Source organism: Pygoscelis adeliae, unplaced genomic scaffold (genome assembly GCF_000699105.1).
Source record: "Pygoscelis adeliae isolate BGI_AS28 unplaced genomic scaffold, ASM69910v1 Scaffold85, whole genome shotgun sequence".
Lineage (NCBI taxonomy): Eukaryota > Metazoa > Chordata > Aves > Sphenisciformes > Spheniscidae > Pygoscelis > Pygoscelis adeliae.
Genome location: NW_008824900.1, coordinates 4,479,384 through 4,504,359, shown reverse-complemented (window position 1 = coordinate 4,504,359; position 24,976 = coordinate 4,479,384). Strand labels below are relative to the sequence as shown.

Genomic DNA, 24,976 nt, shown 5'->3' with positions numbered 1-24,976 from the left:
GCTGTAATTTGAAAAGTACTCCTCTGAAAGTCAACATGAAGGAGTGTTTTATATCCTTGCTGGAGAAGCACATCGAAAGAAACTTCTCTGTGTGTTTACCCACTGCAGCCATCTCACTGGCAGGTTGCAAAATGCACCTCTTGGCTTCATTTCAAGTTATGATTCATTTTAACACCAGTGATGCTAGTTACATGTCACATATAACAAACAGAAAGCTGTTATGCTGATGTAAAGTCTGATTATGTGAAATCTTTTATCTCTAGAGAAAGAATGTGTGCTGTGGACTCAAACTGCCTGTGCCGTTCCTGAATCTAATAGCACCTTGCTCTGAAATACACTTCGCGCTGACCTTGACTACTCACAGCCACAGTGAAATAGCATAATGACAGGAGGATCAGTTAACAGCTTTTAAAGACTGATCATATATGCTTTCATTTTTAACAGATTTATCTCAGACTAAAGCCTCCACAGATCAAGGATGTTGATTCTTCTGGCTTTCATTATTGTGTTTCACATAACCTCAGCAGCACTGCTGTTCATCTCAACTATTGACAATGTAAGTGTCATTTCTTCTCTTTTTCTCTCAAACACACAGGTGTTTCTTTGCTTCATAAAAATGAAGTTTTTCTTCTCTAGTTGTCTTCAACTTGCTTACTGAAAGTACGTAACTTTGTTAGGCACACTGCTCTGCCTATACCTCTTTGTAACAAAAATGCCTGGAATATGGATGTTGCTGGTATACCTGGATAAGGCTATACCAGTACATGCCATACATTTGTATGGCATCATGTTGTAAGCCCACGTTACACAGCTAATCTTCTCCCCGTGAGATACTTGGCCAGAGAGTATATTTAGAAATACTACCATGCTTGCAGGGTGGAGCTGTGGGACTTGGTTCAGCTAGATATGAGGGAAAGGGGCGGGGGGAATCTATCGTCCTTTTGTGACAAGTACGTGAAGTCAAATAGCTCATGATTGATGCGTGGGGGTAATTTCAGTCAAGGTATGCTTTGCCTCAGAAGTGGTTGTCCAAGATGCCCAGTTAAATCATGAAAGGGACACCACGAATTTATCTGTTTCCATTCAGTTACGCAGTTTCAGCAGAAAATTTTAGAATAATTTATGTTGTATTCTTTTCAAATTTCCTTTTTATTTTTGTGGCCAGAAAGAGTTTACCTTCCAGTATTTACATCTAGCTCTTAATTGAATTTTCCTCTTTCCGAAACAGCCCACTGTCCTGATTGGTACTCTTAACCGTGCACTGGAGTCTTTCTTTCTCTAATAGGTTCAGTGTATGTACAGGCTTTTAGGATTAAAAAAATGGTCTGCTGAAAAGACTTTACTGCACTCAGTGAAGCCAGTTCGAATCCCGTAGTCTGTTCCAAGACTATGCTCCAGGTGAAATGATGTATTACCCACAACTTTTTATTGCAAAATTGTACAAACTCGGATGTTATCTTTCAGTCAGCTGATTTGTTCCATTGAAATAGGTCGTTCATTGAGCACTAAAGCAGGTTGTCTTACCCTGCTCCTTTGAATATTTAGAAAGCTAGGACAGTGGACAAAGCTACTTATTCTCAGTTCAGATCTGCTGCATACAAATCAAATTATTATAGAAATAAAACCCCATGCACTCTGTTTTGTGTCATTAGCTACTTTTAAACAATTATGAACTTAAACTGTGTAACCACCTTCTATTGGATTTTATCATCTTCAGAGGCTTTCTATAGTCATGGAGATAACTCTGAAAGGATTATATAGTGCTTAGAGCTGAAAAATAATATATTGAACTTGGACTGCAAAATCCAAATGAATGGCATCCTGAGAAAGTAATGCTTTTTCTTAAAACACTGCGTTACTATTACACATATGCCTACTATCATAACATTATAGTTTTTATTGCAGTATTGTTTGCAAAGCTGCACAGTAAGGTATGAGGTTTCTGGAATGTCTATTTAAGCAGCAGATGCTACCAGGAGTCATATTTAAAAGTCATATTTTTCCAACTCTAGTCAAAACAAAGGCCTGGATAGCTATTGGAACGGGAATGGGTTTCCTGAGGAAATGCCACTTGTGTGGGGTGCTTGCAGCATTTCCCAGGCTACCGTAAAAATCTGTTCAGTCACCGTAGTACTATTTTGCATTAAATGTGAAAACATCAAAATAGAAATACCACAGGAGGATCTTATTTGTTGCTAGCCACTTCCAGTCGGATGCCATTGTGTACATACTGCATTTGCACATGGACAGCACAGCTACATTAAGTTGAGATTAATTCGATTCAGTGTCAGGAACCAGAAAAATTTATAAAGGGCTTCTGTTTCATAGATGTATACCCTGCTATTTCCTGCGGACTAAAAAATGCTGTGCCTTTAAAGAGTTGTGCATCTTAAACAGGGTCTGGATGAACAAAGCAGATCTTGCCTAGGTATCTTAAGGAGTGAGCAGTCACTAACTATCCAAAATTTCTGCCCGAACAGTGGAAAATCCCTTGTGCTTTGGGATGTTTAAGATTGCCATCTATTCCCTTTTTCACTTTACACAGGTCTAAAATGAAAATGACATGTGAATAATGATATAACCTTTATTCCAAAATGCCATTAGATCTCAAATTTAGTTTGAACGGTTAATTATCTAAACTGAACAGAAATTTGTTCCAGCTGGTGTATCTGATCAGGAGACACTCGGACAACTAAGGAGTTTTGTGGGGCTTTTTTTTTTTTTTTTTTTTTTTTTTTCCTGTAAGAGCCCTTTACTTTTATTTTGCAGGCCTGGTGGGTAGGAGATAATTTTTCTACAGATGTCTGGAGAACGTGTGCCACAAATACTAGCACCTGTACGGCTATTACCGATCAATTCAGAGGTATGTGTCTCTCCATGCCTGTGTCTCAGTCCCTTTAGCAGGAGATCTGGTGAAATAGCTACGAAATTTGCAGGGGCAATAATATATTTTTTCAAAAAGCTGCATGCTCGAACTGCTCTGGCCTTCTAAAGACTTTAATACTGACTTTTCATTTTGGAAAAGCAAACTGTTCCAACAGGTTCTGTAAGAGGAAAACAGAACTATCAGGTGCACTTGAAAGCCCAGTGCAAGAGAGTGAACACAAACAACTAACAAGGAGTGCTAAAGAGTTCTTAAAAAATCAGATCAGGTAAAACCAGTGAAGTCATCTGAAAGTGTGGCTGAAGTGATAGAATTTGCCGCAGAATTGAACTTTAACTTCCAAAGAAGAACCTAAAAATACTGGCTGCGTACAGGGATGGGGGAAAAAAGTGGAAGTCAGAACACAAGCTGAAGTTTTAACAAAGTGGACTTAATATACAGCACAGCCTAACATCCTGCTTTACAAAAAATAAAAAAATCCTCAAATGTTACATTTACTTTATTTCTATACTTTCAATCTTTGCATATATTAAAGAGGTAGATGATTTGAAGAGCCATGTATCCATAAAGTAACTTTGCTTTCGAAGCGTCAGGTTGGTCTAGAGTGTATCTATGCTGCAGTGAGAGGATCCATTACACACAGGCGTATCTAAGCTAACACGAATATAACGAATTTGCATTTGATGTCTGTGTTACTATGCATTCATTGAAATTAGGTACCCGAACTAGCTAGATCATGAGTAGCTCAGGCACGTCTGCTGTTCACAGACCTACTAACTGCAGTGCCAGCTATGCTAGAGGAGAGGTGCTGTAAGGAGGTTATCTGGGTAGCTTAGCTTGGCCATATTATTGCAGCAGTTATACAAAGCATGTAGTTACATGTAATTACAAATTTATTGGTTACTTTAGCTCCTAGTTATAGGGAAGTAATCGACAGGGTGAAAAACCTTAGTCAAAGGAATCTTTTGTGCCGAGTGTGGCTGTGCTGTCTGGTTACATCTTACCAGATGGAGCTGTCTCCAGCTCGGGTTTGCACTTGTAAGCCATTTGGGACACCTGGCAGTTTCACTGTGCTTTTAGTACGTAGATGGTAGCAAAGGATGTGGTGTGGGAGAAATAGTCTCTTCAGTATTTTTATTCAGTTTTATGAAAAGCTTTTAGAAGTCCTTAAACCACTGGCTGTATTAATTCCAAGGAAGCAGAGAACCACCCTAAGCGAGGCATGCACAACTGGTTTGCTGTATCTGCTGAACTCCTGCTTACAGAACATAGCTCTGCCCCTCTCCTCATTGCAGGAGTAGGCAAAGAGAGAAACTGTATTTTTAATCAAGGCTGCTTTTGTTTTTGCAGAATATCAATCAGTTCAGGCTGTTCAGGCCACCATGATCCTATCTACTATTTTCTGTTGTGTGGCATTTCTGGTTTTCATTCTTCAACTCTTCCGTCTAAAGCAAGGAGAAAGATTTGTGTTAACCTCTATTATCCAGCTCCTGTCATGTGAGTGATTTTTCAAGACTTGTGACTTTAATGATGTTTACGTGAAAGTAGGAAAGGGAAGGGGAAAAAGGTTTCAAAAAGAATGAGCTGCATGAGAAATGTGTAGGGCTCTTGAGGTCATAGCTTATCCTTCATATTTGTTTAAACAGTGAACTGCTCCATTCTGTACTATTTAGGCAGTTAAAACATGGATGACATCACTGCTCAGAATAAAGTCATTTAAACTCTGAAGGGAAAGAATCTGAGTTTGTGAACTGCTTGAACAAATTAAATAACTCTGTAATTGTTACAGGCAGGTACTGCCTTAATTTTTTGTTAGTCTTTAAAACTACTCAGATGTTTAGAATCATTTTGTGTTCATTGCAAATGACATAAATACACAACGGCACTTCAAATTTAGTCCATGCCAAAGAAACTGAAAACGTGTCCTGAAATGCTCCCAGATGAGTTTGAGGATGGAAAATGAGTGTCTGCAAAAAAAGGACATTGGTGGAAGCAGCTGACAGAAGAGAGACAGTGAATAGTTCTTATGCATATGGATAATATTTTAAGATGCTAAACTTTACTATTTTCTTCCTCCTCCAGGTCTGTGTGTTATGATTGCAGCTTCCATTTATACAGATAGGCACGAAGAACTACACAAGAGCCATGAATATAGCATTGAAGTTTCTAAAGGCCGATACGGCTATTCCTTCGTCTTAGCCTGGATTGCATTTGCCTTTACTCTGATCAGTGGTGTTATGTACCTAGTACTAAGGAAGCGTAAATAAATGTCAGCAGCTAGTTATTTCTGTCACTACAGTACAAAACCAAATTCCAGTAACCATTTTGTATATAATCATTTACATGGTTTTGTAGTAAAGGTATTGTTTCTCTAAGAATGTACTGTGTTCTTGATATGAAACAGAATAAAAAATAATGGCAGGTTTAATGGAATGCCAGGCACCTACAGGTCAGGGATCTGAGCAGGACAGAGCCAAGTTGTTTCTTTTACGTATTTCATCATCATAAATGGTTTCCCTTTACTAGACGTTAACAGTTTGTTCCTGGCCTCTAGTCGATTACAAATAAAGCCCGTGAAAATTAATTTGTAAGCAATATGCTAACTATATTCCTGGATCAGATGTATCCCTTTGGGAAGGGATGAATATAGGGGGAGTAAAAAATAAGGCCCAGACCACAGTGGATAAAGGGAACCATTACAAAAGCCCAAAGCTGCACTCAGTGCGTCTGTTCTGGCAGAGGACTAGTGTTCTGCTATTTATAATGTGCAGTAAGTGTCATCAAGCTTTTATTAAAACCACTTGCTTTGCAGAAGTAAACAACTCCTTTTTGTACTCCAGCAAATGATTCTCTTGATTCTCTTTCACATTTAATTTAAGCATACAGAGCCTTTGGCGGGAGAATTCATCAGCAAATTCACTGCACAACTTGGGACCGGAATAGTCTGAGCAGTAAGAAATACCCCACTCAAGTCCTATATCCCTTTATTTTTGCATTGTGCATAGTCTTTCTGGAAGGAAGAAAAGGAAAAAAAAAAGCATTACCTTGCCTACATCTGCAAATTTCTAAGCAAATTAGTGATCAAGCAATGCCAAATTTAGGTTTTTACAGCCAAACTCAATGTGTTTATTACACTGGGCTTTTATTATATAGTGGTTTCATGGCTAAGACATCATTTACAAAAGCATTCCCCGAGTCTGCCCATTAGGAAAGTTGCCTTTAAAAAATTCATTCTAAATTCCTCTGTGGATTTTACTTGAAGTAAACACTCCTACTAAATAAATCAGAGTGTAATTACTATGCTTATGAATTCCAGGATAGTTTTTCAGATAAAATGACTTGGTGATTTTTATTTTTCAGTAATTTTGTGAGATAAATCTGTACTGTAATACCAGGCTTAACTGCTCAGCAGTGTAATACTGGCTTTGGCTGATGGTGATTTTGGAGCTGGGAGATCAGTGTGGAGAATGAATGAAGTGGCTTTTTCTGGTTAGTCACAGCTTTGATGCTTAATTATAGATTTGACTTTGTAAAAGCACTAACCATGTATTTATTTCAGTATATTCACTACAGCTGTCCCAATACACAGGCAATAAAAAAGTAAATAGGTTTTGAATGAGGTTTTACACTTAATGTAGAACAAATCTGTTATTACAAAGTAGTGTAGCTCTACTAAAGTCAATACTTACTGCATTATACATCAGCTGATGGTCTGACCCATTCCTTCCGATAATTCATCCTTGATTTCTCACAAAGTAAATATTCAGGTGCATAACTGTATAGGAACTGTCTCCAACATGAGTAATAGGTCGTATAGTTCCATCTCCATTCCTTGAACATCCTAAAATGCTTTGGCATGTACTACTTGTCTTTTGGGAGCAAAGAAAGCCCAACAAGACTCTTAAGAAATTAGACGAGTAAGCAGGACAACATATTAAAAGTAATAATAATAGTAAAAAACCCAAATCAGTCTGAGCAAAATGCATTCTCACCAGTCTAGTGTGATGCTAGTATTTTGTCTTTTTTTTTTTTTCCTTCTCTTAGTGGGAATGCTCTCAATTTCAAGAATTATTACCCTACTTTTTAAAAAAGTGTTTCTACAGTTTGCTGAATACATTTTAGATTCAAAACCTGAATTTTGCTAGCAAGCAAAATTTGTTTTAAATAAGCAGATGCAGGTTTAAGGTTGAAAGTAGAGAGACTATTAGCTAGGCATTTTGCTAGTTTTATTCAAACATGAAATAGTAAGGGAAATTCTTAAGCAAATATGGATTAAAACTATCTTATATCTAGAAGACAGTCCTGTAAAATTGTAAGTTAAGCTGTTATGCCACTGACTTGAAGAGATGATTCTTCAGGTTCTTGCCTTGATAATGCTCGGGTCATTTCTTGAGCAAATATTTAAAATAAAGATGAATATATACATGAACACACAGCTTAATTCCACAGTAAAAGAGCTGTCCTTTTAATTAAAAGTAAAAAGCATGCACACCCTGGTGTACAAACAGCAGCGTACGCATGATGCCACATAGAACAGATGAGAATGTTCTGCATACCAAGAAAACAAATGCCAAAACAGTTTGAGCTAGAGTTCTAACAGGACAAACATATTTTAGGATATTCTTTCTACCTGATATGCCTTTAAAATATACCATTTTCTATGCTCTATATATTCTGAAACTGTACATGAAAATAAAGTTAAAACAAATTCTTGTACTGTAATAGCAAGCTCGATACATTTAGCAATCTGACCTTGTCTTTAAGCTTGGGATATATTTACACAATGTTGGATGAGAAATAGCTGAGTATTTGTGTGAACAGGTAAAATTAAATTCTTCCTGCCTGTACTAGAACCACAAGCTGGTTATTTTTGTCCTTTGTTGAAGACCTTCCAGGGTAAGCAGAGAAAATATTAGTGTATTGAACATTTAAGTATATGGCGTCAGAAGAATAGCTACTGAGTAATGCAAGATCCACAGATGCTCTGATAAATAGTTTACTTGTAAGGTGTTTTTTTTTCATCATTTGCAGAAACAGCTGTGTATTTGAGATTAGGTTGAGTGCCTTGACATTGTGAGAAAATGTTAGAAACAGGCCAGTGACTTCTACATCTGCTTCGGTCCAAGCTTCAGGTTTGCACTGAGATGATAAAAATACAGATGGGTTTGTACAGATTGATCCAAAACGACCCCCCCAGCTCCCCAGAAACAATTTCCCAAACCCCATAAAACTTCTGCCCTCTAATCATAGTGAACAAAAGGGAAAAGTCCAAACTATTAAAATATTCACTAGCAGCTGTGAAGCTACCTTGACATTTTTTTACCCAGCAAGTAAGCATCTGAAAGGAAATACAGGAGACAATCTTGGAAAACAAATCTAGAATATTTATGTCAATATGCTTTTTAAAAAAATACGTATTTTTTTAAGGTATTCCATCCAGAACAAGAGAAAATGAAGTTCTGCTCGACTTTGCTGTGAGGTATCTTTAAAGAAAAAAAAAAAAGCAGCATTGTAGGTAATAGGAACTGTGCTGCTTAGGCATTGACTATTTTATTACCCTAGCTACATCAACAATTCATTTTATGTGGTTCTTAATGGATTCAAAATATTTGAAGGACTACAGCAGTGTTGTCTTAACTTGAGCATTGTGGAAGCTTGTGCCATTTAGCTAAACAGACAAAACAAAATAATCCTTCCTATAATTTCTAAAAATAGGAGTAAGATGAGCCACTACCTTTCCAAACAATCAAGAGAACTAAGATCCCTAAGATCATGGTTCATCAATGCCACTGAAATAAAGAAAATAATGAAGCTGAAAATTTTATTGTATTTTTCATTTCTTTCACATGTGCAATAATCCCCTCTGAAGTAATAGGATGAAAGAAAGTGAAATGTGGAAGTAAATTAGTTTTAAAAACAAGACTTCATGTTCAAGGCTGTAGAAACACGCTTACAAAATTAACGGAATAAAGTTCATAACAGACTGTAACAAGTAGGAAACATAAGGAAATTAATACTGTCTGCAGTACAGATAATGCTTTGACTCGGAACTCACTGCAAATAACAATATAGTACTTAATAGTGGAACAACAGTAGACCACTTGTTAAGGTAGTCTGGGTCTTCTAAAGAGTTTTTTAAGGAGTTATAGACTGTATATCACAAAATGGTCTGTAACATCCACATATACCTTTTCATTGAATGACAAAGTAGTACTTCTTTGGGATGATAACCTGTGATAAACAGCAAGCCATTGAAAGTGGCAAAGCCCTTATTTTGCCTATTTTCTTCCAATGTGACGCAGAATTGTTACTAAGGTTTTCATGGAACAGATACAAGTGATGACTGCGTAGGGAAGCACAATTTGTATCAATTTCTGTAAGGGTCCATGACAGTGCAATCCCCTTCGGATTTTGCACATAAGCCACTTTTAGTTTCAGGATTCTGAGGAGGGTCTTTGAATTCTTCAGCAAGTTCTGGACAAAGAGGGGTCCTTGGCAGTGGAGGAAGATGTGGAAATTGATTGAAAGTCTAGGCACCAAGACAAAACCAGTTGTTAATTAAACGACGACAATAACAAATGAGCCAGTTACATTACTTCTTATTCATACTCACTTAGCTTCATGTAAATATATAAACTTCTGAATTGTTACTGTCTGTATAGTTTCCAAACTAACAAACAGAAGTGTCACAGATTACCTGATGTTCATGTATTAATATTCAGCGTGTTGCTGATGTTTGCTTTCTATCTGTCCAGTAAGCTTTTCCCCAAAGTAGAAAATACTCCATTCATGCTAGTAATAACAACTTAGAACAACAACTTGTGTGCTGTCAACAGGAGTGCTGAAGAGGTTACCATTCCATCTAGAGGGATATTTGTTTACTTTGAATCATTACTGCACTAACTGAATTTCTAGGGGGAGTAGGGTTGTGTTCTTTTATCTTTTTTTTTCTTTTTTTTTTTCCCCTTAATAAATCTAGCCAAAAAGCCACAAACCTGTGCATGTACTCAGTTACTTAGTTTTAAAACAGGTATACATTGCACAGATGAGTAAAATTGCAGGTGCCTTCATGAAATTCAACTACTATAATAAATTTCAACAGATACAAAACAATCCTGATGATATCTGAACTGTATCACGTGGTGCAGATTTTGGTCTATTTTACTGCTGCTTCTTGGAGAAGAAAGCTCATGTTCTATATCTCGTAAAAAAAAACAAAAAAGTGAAACTGTATTTCTAAAAAAGGCAGTTGTGTTGCTATCATAAATGTTCTGGCATAAATGTCAGAAAACTTCATTTAAACCAAATATGCACACATTGCTACAAAGGAAAAGGTAGGAATGTAACACGTGTACATTGCTTCACAAACTCAACCTTTTTAATATATTATCAGCAGAAGTAAAAAAGGTGCCATATTCTCTTTTTCTTGAGAGGGCCTTTGTATATTACTTTAGATATTTTTATTTGCTTTTTAGTAAAATATTTTCAGCAGAAAAACCTTACTTATGCTTAAAGTATCTGTATTGAAGAATTAAAACTCTTGGAAGCTAAAAGCTCATAGGGTAAAAGTTTAAATCCTGTTAGCAAATAATGGTTTCACACATTTTTAGGCATCACGAATTTGGAGGGGGAGGGAGGGAAAGGAAGCAAAAAGACAAAGCAGAGGAAAAAGAAAATAAAAGGGGAAGGACGACTGGAAAAAGTTTTGGGGTTAGGTTTTTTTGTGTGTTTATTTCTAATGACGGTATCTCCTGGCATTACTTATTTGCTTCTATAGAAAAATGTTTTCCTGTTCCAATACCGTTACAATAGAGCCTCCTCGTGGCAAAAGAGAAGCCTACTCCTTCAAAGCCCAACTGTTTAAACACTTTTCCCTTCCCATTTGAAAAGGTCTTTAATTTAAAGACTAACTTTCCATCAAGTTCTAAACCATCCTGCAATATGCAAATCCACAATATGAAAACTGATACCGTACAAAAGTTGAATAAAAGAGTACCTCATCTGATGTTTCTTCTCTCAGCTTTAGGAGCCCTTAACTGAGGTACACTGGCTTTGAATTCTGTTTGTTCCATAAATATTTCTGATGTTTTTCTGTTCTGCCTGAAAGCAAGATGTAAGCTTTAAATATTATTTTTCTACCTATCAAAAGACAGCTTTGTTAAAATCCTTACTTCATATAGGAATGATTTTTCTTCACACGCTGTGGGTTTTTTCCCTATTGTGACGTGTTAATTTCAGGCTAAGACTCTTTATCTTTACGAAACCATCCACCAAGTGAAATTTTCTTGAAACGAGGATTGCTTCAGTTTAGTCCAGCTAGATTATCATTAAGTGACACTTGAATAGAGTAAGTCCATCCTGAATCCTTGTAACCACTGATTTTCATCTTTCAGTCATATAGGCACTAGAAGGATACTAATACATCCCACACAGAATTAGCAGCAAATTTCTTCCACTTGCAAAAAGAGCTTTCAAATTTCTCCCAAAGCTATATACCTGTTATCAAAAACTGTGAAACCAACTGAATGGCACAATACCAATGGGGCAGTTTACAAAAATGAGAATTAATTTCAAGTAATACAGTAATTATCAAATGGATTTAGTAACGCATTTGTTCAAATCAGATTTTTCACGTCACTGGATTTAAAAATTATTCTAATAAGAAATGTGACCAGTATCACAAGAATCAGGACTGAATTTTAAGATTAGCACAAACCCACCAAAAACTAGGCCTAGCTTCACCAGACGTACTTATTTGATACACATTCATAGCAAGAACGAGAATCTACCTAAGTACCTGCAAGTGGTGTAGAGGAAGCTGCCAAATTTTTTCTTTTCCCTTGCATTTAGATACATCTTGGATTACAGGAGCCAAGGAGTCTTTAAACAGTTTTTATATGTCAGACTACTAGTGTACCACAGAAGTTCTTCAAACATGCTTGCAAAGAAGAGTAGTTATAGAGATTGCAAGTATTTCCTCTTAATCCTAAAGCCATTCTTAATCTGTGTAATTATTAGGGGTGTAGACATCACAACCCATGCATCCGCTATTCCTAAAATGGCTTAGGATTCCCCTGCCCTGGTTTGCACTTGTCCTTCAAGTGTTTTCCAATTAGATTGATCAGCAAAAACACCCTGTAAATGTAGTAAAGAACACATGAAATATCGACAGAATTCTTAAAATTTTCATCTGATTTCATCATTACCGATCTGTTTCTTTAAATTGTCCCTAACAAAAATTAAAATGCACAATCATCTTCAAGGAGGAAAGCTCATAGACAGAACTTCTAAAATACGCCAGCTCCAAAAGTAAAACAAACAAAACAAAGGCAAAACAAAATAGGGACGCAGTGATACTTATGTGAAACTCATTAAGCAAAAGTCAAATTTAAAACTTGTTTGACATACCTGACAAAGACTGTGGTTTTACATTAATCCCAAAAGGTCCACCTAATATATGCTTTTGTAACATTTTAACAGCATCTTCTTTTTCATAAAGTATAATTTGACTTTATCCTTTTGTAGCAATCAGTGTAAGAAAACTCAGTGCCAGACCATACAGAAGGCAAAGGTGGTATTTTATTTATCTTCCTACAAAAGCTGACTCTGCCCACTCGCACTCATGTAAACACAACCACTGAGATACGAATCCAAATAGTCAAGTCAGGATTACTTGTGCACAACAACAGAGGACGGGGGAACACCAGCGTCATGTCCTCAGTGTACCCTCCTGGGCTCCTTTTGCTGGTAATAGTGAACTGGTCTTTTATACCCTTTTAAAAATGGAAAGTTAATGTCATCTTTTGCTTCTGTATCTTATTTTACTCTTTGTGAGTCTTCAACAAAACTGCTGAGTCAGATACTGTCCCCTCTTTTCCTTTTCTAGGTTTCCTATGGCTCTACTGGTTCTTTGTCTTCCTGTCATCTTACGGCTTCAGTTTGTTCTTTGTCTTCTGGCTATCCGGTCACTGAATGAAACTGCACACATACATGCATACACAGAGGTTGTTGTCTGTGAAATGGTAAGCTCTGCTAACAACCCATGCTATCTTTGATCCTGTTTCTTTTGTTCTCTTGCTCTTTCTTCTGCTACTTCTGCACACACAAATTTCCATTCATGTTTCTTTCATACCAATCTTAATACTTCTTTTGCAAAATTCTATAATCTGATTCTCCCAAACCTCTAGAATCCCATCTCTTACCTCAGCATGAACCGCTGAGGAACTAAGAAAGCAATGCCTCTTTTTAGTATGAGTAAGACATATCTGGGCAGTTCCTATCATCCCAAGAAGAAGTCTCCACTTCGCTGGATGAAGAACAGGACTCCCTTTTGTTTGTATTCAACACTATCCTTTACAAGCACATAGTGTGACTGGCTTTATTACCAAGCAGTTAACAAGACTGTTCAGTGTAACAGCTTGTTTTAGTGACAAAGTGTAAGTTGGTAACTTTTCCTTGTACGAGTAGGGGTTGTGACAACAATAGACAGAATTTTTAGTCAGTAAGCACACATGCCTTACGAGAAGACAAATTCTTTAAATACTGCTTTTGATTGCCAAAACCAATTTGCTGTTATTATGGAGATATGCATAGGCAGCTGCTATTACAGGAGTGTTTTTCTTTTGAGAAATTGTGGTGGGTTAACCTTGGCTGGCTTTCAGGTGCCTACCAAGATGCTCTCTCACTCCCCCTCATGAGCAAGATGGGGAGAAAAGATGAAAAAGCTTGTGGGTCAAGATAAGGACAGCGAGATTGCTCACCAATTACCATCATGGGCAAAACACACTTGACTGGGGGAAGATTCAATTAAGTTATTGCAAATTCAAAACAGAGTAGGATAGTGAGAAATAAAAACAAAACTAAAAACACCTTCCCCCTACCCTCCCTTTCTCCCAGGCTCAACATCACTCCTGACTTTTCTACCTCCTCTGCCCCCCCTGAGTGGCACAGAGGGATGGCGATTGGGGGTTGTGGTCAGTCTGTAACACTTCACCTCTGCTGCTCCTTCCTCCTCATGCTGTTCCTTTGCTCCAGTGTGGGTCGCCCATGGGCTACAGGTCTTGCCAGAAAACCTCATCCTGCGTGGGGTCCTCTCCATAGGCCACAGGTCCTGCCAGGAGCCTGCTCCAACTGTGGGCTCTCCATGGGGTGCAGCTTCCTTCAGGGCATATCTACCAGCTCCAGGGTGGGGTCTTCCTCAGGCTGCAGTGTGGGTATCTGCTCTGATGTGGTCCTCCATGGACTGCAGGGGGACATCCTGCTTCACCATGGTCGTTTTCACAGGCTACAGGGGAATCTCTGCTCTGGCGCCTGCAGCACCTCCTCCCCGTCCTTCTTCACTGACCTTGTGGCTGCAGGGTTGTTTCTCTCACATTTTTCTCACTCCTCCCTCTCACAGCTGCTGCGCAGCATTTTTTACCCTTTCTTAAATATTTTATCACAGAGGAGCCACCAGCATTACTGATTGGCTCAGCTTTGGCCAGTGGAATGTCCATTTTGGAGCTGGCTAGAAATGGCTCTGTCCAATATGATCCAACTGATCCATCTGATCCAACTCCTGGTCTCCTCATAGAAGCCATCCCTACAGCCCCCCGCTACCAAAACCTTGACAGGTACAGCCAATACAGCAATGGATACAGTTTTATGATTCCACAGACTTTTCTTCTTCTTAAAGTTACCTGAATTAAGTTATATAGTTACACCTCAGGCGTTAAGTTTAGGGAGATGCTGAAAAGTAAATAAAAATATTTTTCTCTTTTACCTTTGCTACAGTTGTGGTTTTCTTCTGTTAGATCGATCAGTTTGAGTTTTCCTTCCTTCATTTCACTCTGATAAAACAATATAGAATGTCACTGGAAGGCTTCTCTTTTATCAAGTATCTCCAAGACTACTTAACAAGTAGCAGAATGGAACACTATCTGTTAGTTTAGATTTCTTACAACAAAAGAAAATTCTTGTAAAAATGCAAGTTATAAAGCCAGGCATAGTATATATCCAGAAATTCAAGCAAGTAAAAGCAATACTTGATGGTTCATGACAAACTCTTTAGAACGTCATCTAATTGTTTGAGGACACTTTCTAGTACAATCAGACCTAGTACCAGATACACCAATAATAATTTTTTCTTTGATATTCTTAGGAAAAATAGTTACTCAATTGATCAACTTAATAAACCATTAAACACGATGTTTTTGTAGCAGTTTTTACACAAATTTAGACCAACAAAGTTTTGTCTACCCTCCCCTCCCATCAAAAGAACCCCACAGTTAACTTTTTTCCATTGACTGAGTGCTGTCACCAATATAATTGCACTGAATTAATACACTGGGAAGAAAGAGGTTATGAAAAACACTTCAGACCCATCATGATCTCTAGATTTCTCTGAGGATGTATAGATTACCATGGTAAAAGACATGCTCCTCAGGACTTGGATTTTTGCAATTATCTATGATTATTTTCCCCAAGCAATCAAAAAATTTCAGAGATGGACTACTCAGAATCAAAACTGCTCAAAAAGCATTCTGAACACATACTAACACAAACGTGTCCTTTCAAATGGGAAAGCATAAGCTTAGTTTTCTTTAAGGGATCAAAAAGCAAGTTTATCTAAGCTGTCAATGCTGGGAGGGACAGACCTATTTTTTTCTTTAAATATGCATCATCTATCCAAAATGAAGAATAAAGCAAGCTGAGTAAGTGCTTAAAAAACTAACATAGTTCAAGATTGACCAACATCTCTTCCCCTCTCATTTGCTCAACTTTCTGTGCCCTGCAACCTAATTGTTTCTGTAGCTTTCCATGCAATACAATCACCTGGGAGACAAGGTCTCCATTTCCAAGGGGAAAAGCAGTGTGACATTTCATCATCACTTTTCACATCATTCTTTTCCCTGTAAGTTCACCTTTAAGAAGGTGATAGAACAATAATAAAAGCAAGAGGTATGACAGCCCACATGCCTACATTCTGTGTTCATATGTTTGCCCCAAATCTAAGCACCTATAATAGTAACTCAAAAGCCAGGATATTGAAGCAGTCTATGTACCATCAACAACTGGTTTTATTTGAAGAAAACAAGAAAAATATCCTTAGTTTATTTTTTACCTGAACTGTTGCGGACATTTCTGCTTGTGTAGACATTTGATTATTTGGAATAGCTGTAACAGAAGTTTAAAATATGTAAACATGTTTTATCTAAAAGTCTTAATTTACACTGTGACAAGAATACTTTTTAATCGTTGTCAGAGCAGCAGAATATTACCAATCCCCCCTCCCAAAACACAGAGGACAATAGTCTTATGGAAATGACAGACTTGCCAAGAATGCTCAGTATTGCCTCTGCCCAAGAAGCAGCTATCCAGGAAGTCAACTCAGCCTGCCCAGAATTGTCTTAGATGGGTTCTAAATATCAAAGACATCTCTGTAAGGGGGCAGTGTGAGGAAGTGTGCATTCTGAGATGCTATTCAAGATTTTGTGGGCTAGCGATTCTCTAGAAGTTTTTTCCCCAGTAAATTAGTCCGATTGCAATGAAGAAAATGTGTGGGTAGAGAGGAAAAACAGCCTACTGGGTATTACTCTTGATTAAAGGGTGATACTTATTTTCTTTAAGCTGCAACTGCTATCAGAATGAGGAAAGAGCTGCTCAGAATGCTCACTTTGTCACTACATTATTTATATGACAGAGCCAAGCTTGGTAAAAAAATACAGTGTTTCTACTGTTTTAAAATATCTATTAAGTTACAATAATTTGATGTCAAAAAAATTAAATTAATCCTCTCCTCTTTCTATGCTACTCCCTGAAAAGAATGTTCTAATAATAAAACCGTGGGTTGGATGTATAAAAGTTTGCATTAGTGCACCTCATACTAGACTTTTAATCGTTTTAATTTAAACATTTCAAAAATAATGCAACTATGGATAGACATCTTCATTAAGTGAAAGCATGCTATTGTATCAATTAAAAAAACACACAAAAATCTGGTGCATCTGTAAGCACTTCTGAATCACAATTGGATTTTAATGACATTTTAAAAAAGAAGAGACATGAGTAGCTGGCAATATTCTAGATGTACTTTGTATATTCTGTAGTAAATTCATTAGCATGCATGGATTCAACATTAAATTTCAATACCTGAATTATTTGCAGTTGCTGAATTTTGGTTTTCCATGGAGACCAGTATGACTTCATCAGAACTGATAAAATAAAAAATAGACAAAACTTGTTTGGAGATACACAAGGATGAATTATTTTCCAAAAAAAGCATTAAAAATAGCTACACAATTATATCAACCATTAAAAGTTGAACTCATTGATTAAGACATAATTCAAACAACAAAATAATGGCACAGTAAACAAACTTTCATAAATCACTTCATAAATTATGGCATTGAGAAAAAATTTTAAATCCATTCAACTTACTAACTTGTGCATTGCTACATTTTTCTGTTTAACAGTGGAATATGCTATGCACCAGGAACAATCAGATTCTAGACTTCTTTTATAATAATAAACCCTAGTTGCTTCCATCTTAGTAAAATAACAATGTTATTCTGTTTGCTTTATGAAAATAGGGGCACACATTAATTGTACTATGTTTCTGTGTCCTCTAAACTGTAACCATCAATTACTCACATTACCCAAAACCCAGCAATTTCATGATCTCGGACTACATAACAAACAGTTGATCTGAGGTGTAAAACATCTGTCTAAGATTAGAGGGACTAGAAACATATGAAGCGTAATTGTACTTGGAGAAAAAGGTAACATCAACGAAGGGGACAGTTGTTTGACATTTGCACTGCCCGTATTGTGGTACACTTGTCTAGGCTTTCCTGATGCCAGGAAAGGATATTGTGTAAGTAGAGGAAATTTTAAGTACCCAGGGTGCATTAGATCTACTGCATCTGTTTTGATCAAAAGAACAGCAATTTAACACAGTAGACTCACTGTAGAAGATTTCCCAAAAAGAAACAAGGGAATCCTAGCCACATTTTGTGATAGTTGCAAGCACACAAATGTCAAGTCTTATCTTCTTCCCTCTGGATACCCTGTTGATTACTGGTTACAATTAAGAAACTTATAATGAAACTACTCGAGCTGTGTCAAGTTAACGTTCTGGATCTTATTCATATTCAGTTATAAACGAACAAATTTTCTTTGCTGGTTTAATTTTTGCAATAAGCAAAGATTAATCTGGATATTCAGAAAGTAAAAAGCAATACATTTTTCTGTAAAATAATTAAAAAAAAACCCAACTTGAAGTGAACATACTGAAAAATAATGCTGATGACTACTACCTTCCAGAGCAAGCTAAGAAGTCTTGTGCATGCTTTGAGCAATGTAAATTTGGCTTTGCAACGAAACCCAAAGGCTGAAGATATAAACCTGGTGTCAGCCATGCAAATGTCAGCCATGTGTGGTCCTGTGCTAAAAGGAATTTCACCCAGCACCTGGACATACAGACCATACTGTCATATTTTCCCAGTCCTGTATCGCTCAGTTGCACATTCATAAATCATTGCTTTTTGCAAACAGCAGCCAAATAACTGGCAAGTTATATGCAATAATACATACAATCCCTTTTATTCATGATTCCCACTAAACCTCTTACATGCCTATCCATCACTATGAGTGAGACCTGTGAACAGGGCATAGTGACTACAAACACTCAGAAAAGTTTGAAACTACCACGAGAATGGAGCATTAAATTAAAAATTGCAGGTGGACTGTGATCATAAATAAGATTCCATACTATTCCAGTTACACAGAATACAAGGGATTTATTGCCAGGTTAAATAAAGCAACAAACCAACATCATGTAGCAGATAAGTGGCTTCTTCACAAGCTTGAAAGCCAGATTCCAGCTAAACAACATGGATTCCTGCAGCTTGCACAGTGTTTTTTTCTGTACCCACCTTGCTTGTGCACTTTAAAAAATTTTGTTACACTTCTGATGTGGAACAAAAAATATTTGATAAATGGTAGTAAAATCCAGACACAGAAAAATCCAAGTAGAACTGATTCCTGTTTGCTTATAAAATTTCCTCAGGAAAGAAGTTCTGTGATAATCTGTCTCTCATTTTTTACAGTATTAATAATGTCTTTGTTTTACAGCATCTTGTGGCTATTTACTTACAGGATCACAACAACAGTAATCAAGGTTCTGATCAAATCTCTCTCCATACTACAGAATAAGTGGAAAATATAAGAAAAAGAAGGCAGTACATAAAATATCTGTTTAAGGAAATAAAAATGAGTCTATGCACAAGGAATAACATTTTTGTTTTAAAACCAATTATTTTGGTTTTGTCTATATAGACGCCAAAGTAAGTTATTATTTTCTTACTAGTTGGTGCAGAAAAATCCCACTGGATAACACAGAAGAAAAATAAAAGGTGGACATCTGTTCTCCAACCTTTCCACTGCAGGGAGCTGGATATGACACAGGAGGAAGACCCTGCAAGTGATGGATGAGGAGTATTGCTCCAGAGGTGACATTCAAATATGCAACAAGTGCCAGAGGATGGGTGCAAACCTCAGTCTCAAGACAGAAATAAACCCAAACTCTTTGCTAGCTCTGTGAGGGAGCATCTGAAGATTTCTTCTTTTTTTCTCTGCACATGTTCATGGCTTCAAACTGAGGACTTAGGGTGAGCTTTTGCAGGTTGCACACAACATACATACATGTGAAAAGTATTGTAACTGGTGGAACGCTGACATGAACATCAAATTAAACTTCTTTAGGGAATTACTTATAAAAGAAAATGTTGTTTAGAATTCCGTTTAATGTTATCTAGTATATACTGACTTAAAATTTCATAATAAATAAAATTATTTCTCTGGAATTTGGATTTCTCTCATTCTAGAACTGTCCTAATAATGGAAATAGGCTTTGTGATGTTCATTTTTTTTACATTTTCTATTAAGAAGTTACCGGGAAGATTTTTCCTTCCACGACCACTAAAATACCTTTACAGAGATTTTTTTTTTCCTGTCATTCAGTAAGAAATCAGCGCCCTCATGGACCTTGAAGCACTTTAAGAATTTATCATCTAGCTTCAGCTGCAATGGATAAACTGGAGATACCAGCAACAGCACCGGACACCTAACGACAATTGAGTTTAAATCCAACTATTAGAATTTAACTGCCAATAAAAAAGTTGAGAGAAAGAGTAAATTTTCTCATATATGCTTTAAAGCAATATAAGGACATTAACTACATTTTACTATTCAACTCTAGATACATACCTTATATATTCTGAAACATGTGTTGAAGTGAAACCAATGTAAGGTGATAGCAAAAGTGTATTTGAGGAACTTGTTGGTATGTTTATGATATCAGGACAGAAAGCAGAGGATCCAAGCTGGTTTAGTACTGTATTTTGATAGTCTGCGCTTGGAAGCATTGTCTAACAAAGAAGGAAACAAACACTGCATTGTCATAAAACCTACAGTACAAACCTGGTCATATTTGCAAAAAGTGCTGAAGTAATCAAGGTCTACTTAAACACAACAACAAAAGAAAATCACATTAAATCCACAGTAATACCAAAGCACTTTTTTTTTTCCTTGAAGCTTAACTTGTTTTTAAAAACCCCAAACACTTATTTAAATCTTGAGGCTTGTAAGCATCTGACTTGACCTTATCCTGTTTTATGTTTTGTTTAAAGTTTTTGGGAAAAGGTCAAGAAGATATGAAACTAATTTTGTAAAACATGTGAAAGCCTTTAACAAAAAGACAAGATTGCATGTTTGTCATAGGCAATTTTTTTATATGTTTAGATGTGAAAGAACAAAGACTTAGACTTCAAAGACTTCTTTTAAACAAGCATATTTCTGTAAAAGTGAGATTTTTCATGAAATATACAGTCAGCATGAAACAGGAGGCTAACAGTTCACAGAACTCCTTCTCCCATAAGATCAGCTAAAAGAATTTCAGCCCAAAAAAACATGATCATGCTAAGGACATGAGAAATTCCTGTTCTTCATAAGAATCAAATGTCCCCACAAAAAAAGATATTTTGTAATCTTATCAGTTTAGTACTAATGTATCAATACCTCCCATGAAAAATGGTCATGTAATAATCGCTATGTTATAACATTTTCATTTACTCTATCATATTTTCAATTTCATTGCCTAAGGAAGTGGTTTTCAACTTGCAGTTTGTGGCCCTTGTGCAACTGCTGGACTATAGCTAAATGGCTGATGAAAGGTAACTCAAAGAGGCAGGTACGCTGTAACTTTGTAATAAAGAGGTCTGACCCTTCACTAGAAAAATTCCAATGGCTGTCCAGCACCAAAGCAAAAGTTGTCAACACATGTAGTGTGTTGTGTCTATGTCTATGCCCTGTTTTGAGTTTGCCTAATCATGATGACTGAAAAGAACTATGTTGTAGTCTAAAACTGAAAACAAACAAATTCTGAAAAGATCAACCAATTTAAGAGCTCTACATAGATTTTTTCTGTTCTTAATGCAAGCAACAACAATGTAGCTGTCAAAGTCACTGGGTTTCAGTGTAAACATCCACAATCATCTATTAGTTTACAACTAGGCATTAATGCCTATGTTAGCATATGCATCTGCATCATACCTGATGAACAGCCATTTTTGAGAACGCTTCCTCCTTAAATGCTATCACAGCATTAATACGTCTCTCAAGTTTTGATACTTTCTTCTGCAACAGAAAAGAAACATAGCATGGGTTAAGAAACACTTAGAGTTCACCTGAAATCAGGAAGTTCTATATTATTATCATATGAAGAGTAGACAGTGAAACAATTGCAATGAACAAAGGCTAAAAATAGAACTATTATTAACTTATCCTTATGTCACACAAGATGAAAAGATTGCACACAGTTATGCAAAGAAACTTACTAGGAATGTTTTAGCTATTTCTTCGTGGGTTTTTTTGCATTGTACTTGTTCAACTCTTCTATTTAAATTTTCTAGTTTTTTAGTAAAGAAGTCATCATTTAAAATATCCATCCGCTCACCAATCATAAGTTTGATCTATAATAAAGAAAAGCTGTGTTTCAAATCTAAAAATCTAAAAACATTGACATGACTATACAAACACAGTGCTAAACTCAAAATTTAGCTATGTTTCAGGAGAGGAGGGTCATTTTCTTTCTATTGTTTAAATGGCATTTCTGGCAGGTACAAAACATAGACCTTTGTATCTTGGCACTCCCCATTGGACTTAACTCATTTTGCACACAGGAGGTGTCAAAACATACCTACGTTCTAAAATTTGAAGAGGTAAAATTAGTATGTTTATATTAATCACTACCAGGGCACTAGTATAGCTTTAAACATTTTTTTAAATGTTTATGATTTCTCTATGTACAAAATTTAGGATTTTACTTGCTATAGGACTGATGATCAAAAATTGCTGAGAGGCAAGATCTCTGCTTTCAAGCAGAGAATACTCATGAGCAAGTGAAGCTTGTAATCCTGAGAAATAAAAGTATTCTTAATGACTATATAAACATGAAAAATTAAATTTTAAATAAGTTATAAATAATTTTAATTATTCCTATTAAAATTATTTGTTGATTTTACACATCAGGACAGGTCTCCTTGATGCCAACTACAAGGAAAAAAAGTCCATATAAGTAGGACTGAGAATGTATCTTAATGTCAGGAAAATAAAGATTTAATAATCAAGTAATGGATTTCCTAGGAAAAAAAAAGTTTCCATTAAAAAACACATAAATTCCTGATCATTATTCTCTACATGGAGCACTTGTTTTCTGCCTCTCTGATAAAAAGAAATTGCCAAACTCATTCCTTTCATTCAAGGATTTTACTGAATTGCTTCTGCTTTCTTGCAACAACACAATAGTTCCCTCTTCTTTAGAAAAAGCAAAAGAGCAAAGAAAGTGTTTAGCTTCTTTAATTCTCTTAATTAAAATATTTATTTCCTCTTATACCTGATAATTGCTAAAATGTTGAGGTTTTTAAATTCCTCTCAATCTTAATGCCTTGAACAACGTATTGTCTTGGGTCCCAGTTTGAAAGAGAAATCTGTCTCCAAGACAGATATTGATGAAAAATAGATACTGATGTGCTACAGTACTGCTAAATATGAAAGATACTTATGTTGATGATGCTCATAGGACCAGATTTTTCACTCTTGATGGTCATTCACTGCAGCCATAAGTTGAGAACTAACTATAGTTTTCCTATACAGCTGTTCTTTCTCCCTCTTTTCCCTCCTTCAGATATCCTCCTACGTTTGTCAGTCTTTCCTCTCCAGTTCCAATGCAGACAGGAGGAAGCTTTGTACTAGTAGAATTTGATGTCAAATGAAGGACTAAGTATCTCTTAAATTCCCCTTCTCCCAAGGACTTCTGGCATCTAATCAATGAATTCAGTAGCACCTGCATTCTCGTGTGTGAGTATGCGTGTGTACAAATATTTCTTTCCCATCCTGCTGGTTGCCAGAACTTCTAATTTTTCACCTCAATCTGGATCCTCATCCCTTCCTAATAGCACCAAACACTACCTAAGTTCTGTGTCCACAGCCCCTCAGTACTTTCCTCCCACTTTTCTACCCAGAAGTACCTCTGTGTCATCAGGGACTGACTACTGGAATCACAGGGGTAACACACTTTGGGAACCACCAGACTGAAAGTTCAATTTCATTTTCATGGAAAAAAGTGCTGAAACTCAAATGCTTCAGTGACATACGGCAGTCATAACGATGCTCTAAGCAGTATAACATAGTTGAACTATTGGAGTTCAAGTCACATGCTACAATTTTTTTTCATGTGACAATACATTTCATGAAAATCCCCAGAAAATAAAATCATGCTTCCCACTGGACACAGTGGGAGTATCACAGCAATTTCAAGACAGCCGATCAGTGTTTAATTCTTAGTTCTTTGACTTAGAAATTTGTTCAGGACCAACTGAATATAAGTTGCATTTTTTCCCTTAACTGAAGCTGCATAAAGGGTTCAGAGTTCTCCAATCCATCTTAGACACTATGCTCCTTATTCTAGGTCTCAAACAGTAGCAGCTGATAAAGAAATATTCCCTTAAAATGGAAAGGAACTAAAGGAGAATTTTCAGATATTCTGCACAAATGGAAAAGGAAATCATTATCCCTCTGAGTAATTCCTCCTGTTTCTATCTTCTGGAAGGAGCGTAAGTCCATATTGTCTAAAGCAAATTAGCAAATGCAGGAGCAAACTTGCAGTCTGACACACTTTCAAAAAGTTATGGTCAGATCCACTCACAAAGCAAATGTTACTTCACCTAAAACATGCAAGAATTGGATGCATTCATATGTAAATTTTGTCTTATATAGCAATCAAAATATTTTAAATTTTGGATAAATAGAGAATGCATTCAAAATAACTTCAATATTTTCTCCCCTCCAGACACCCATTTGTATTCTCCCTAGAAAGACAGTTACCAACATTGCTAAACTAAATCATCAGTCCTCCCCACAAATATAGCTTGTTATAAACAGCATGATCCTATCTGTTTTAGAACACATATAAAACAACAATTCAAACATTCAAATCACTGCACATTACCTTTCCCAAAATAATTTCTTCCTTTTTTGACACTGGACAAATATTCTTTTTCTTGACTTCATCAGAAATCTTAACACCTTTACACTGGGTATTTTCTTTGCTTACTGAGCTTACCCTCTTCCTTTGAGTGCTCTCTGAGAAAAAAAGAAAAACCACCATCAACCTTTCAAACTCCTTTCTACATTACAGTATAAATAATTACAACTGAGGGCAGTGGAGAGAGGAGTTGTATCATCCAAATCACTGATGTTCCTCCTTAAATACGCTGCAGCAGTTGGATCTTGAACTAGAGTTGGGACATAGAATTTTGTGCAAAAAGAAACAGAAACCAAAAACTCAGGCAAAAGTGTGGAGAGGGGAAAAGGGGGACAGAAACAAGATCAGGTTGCTGCTATTAATTTTCTCACTACTAAACTTTATTAGAGATACTTATTGAGAGCTATTTTACCCTCTTCCTTTTTTTTTTTCCAGTGACAACAACATGCTCTCTACCTTGAGATAAGCAAATAAAAGAAGGCAATGCTTTTTCTGCTTAAATAACACTA

The 24,976-nt window shown here is 36.4% G+C and overlaps 1 protein-coding gene across 1 annotated transcript; it reads left to right on the top strand.

The window, feature by feature from the left end:
- Positions 1-444: 444 nt before the first annotated feature.
- EMP2 (epithelial membrane protein 2) lies at positions 445-5,895 on the top strand. Its single transcript, XM_009324732.1, has 4 exons — positions 445-556; positions 2,770-2,863; positions 4,235-4,381; positions 4,967-5,895. The coding sequence occupies exons 1-4, from the start codon at positions 479-481 to the stop codon at positions 5,149-5,151; spliced, it is 504 nt and encodes a 167-aa protein (XP_009323007.1). The 5' UTR covers positions 445-478; the 3' UTR covers positions 5,152-5,895.
- The last annotated feature ends 19,081 nt before the right edge of the window (positions 5,896-24,976 follow it).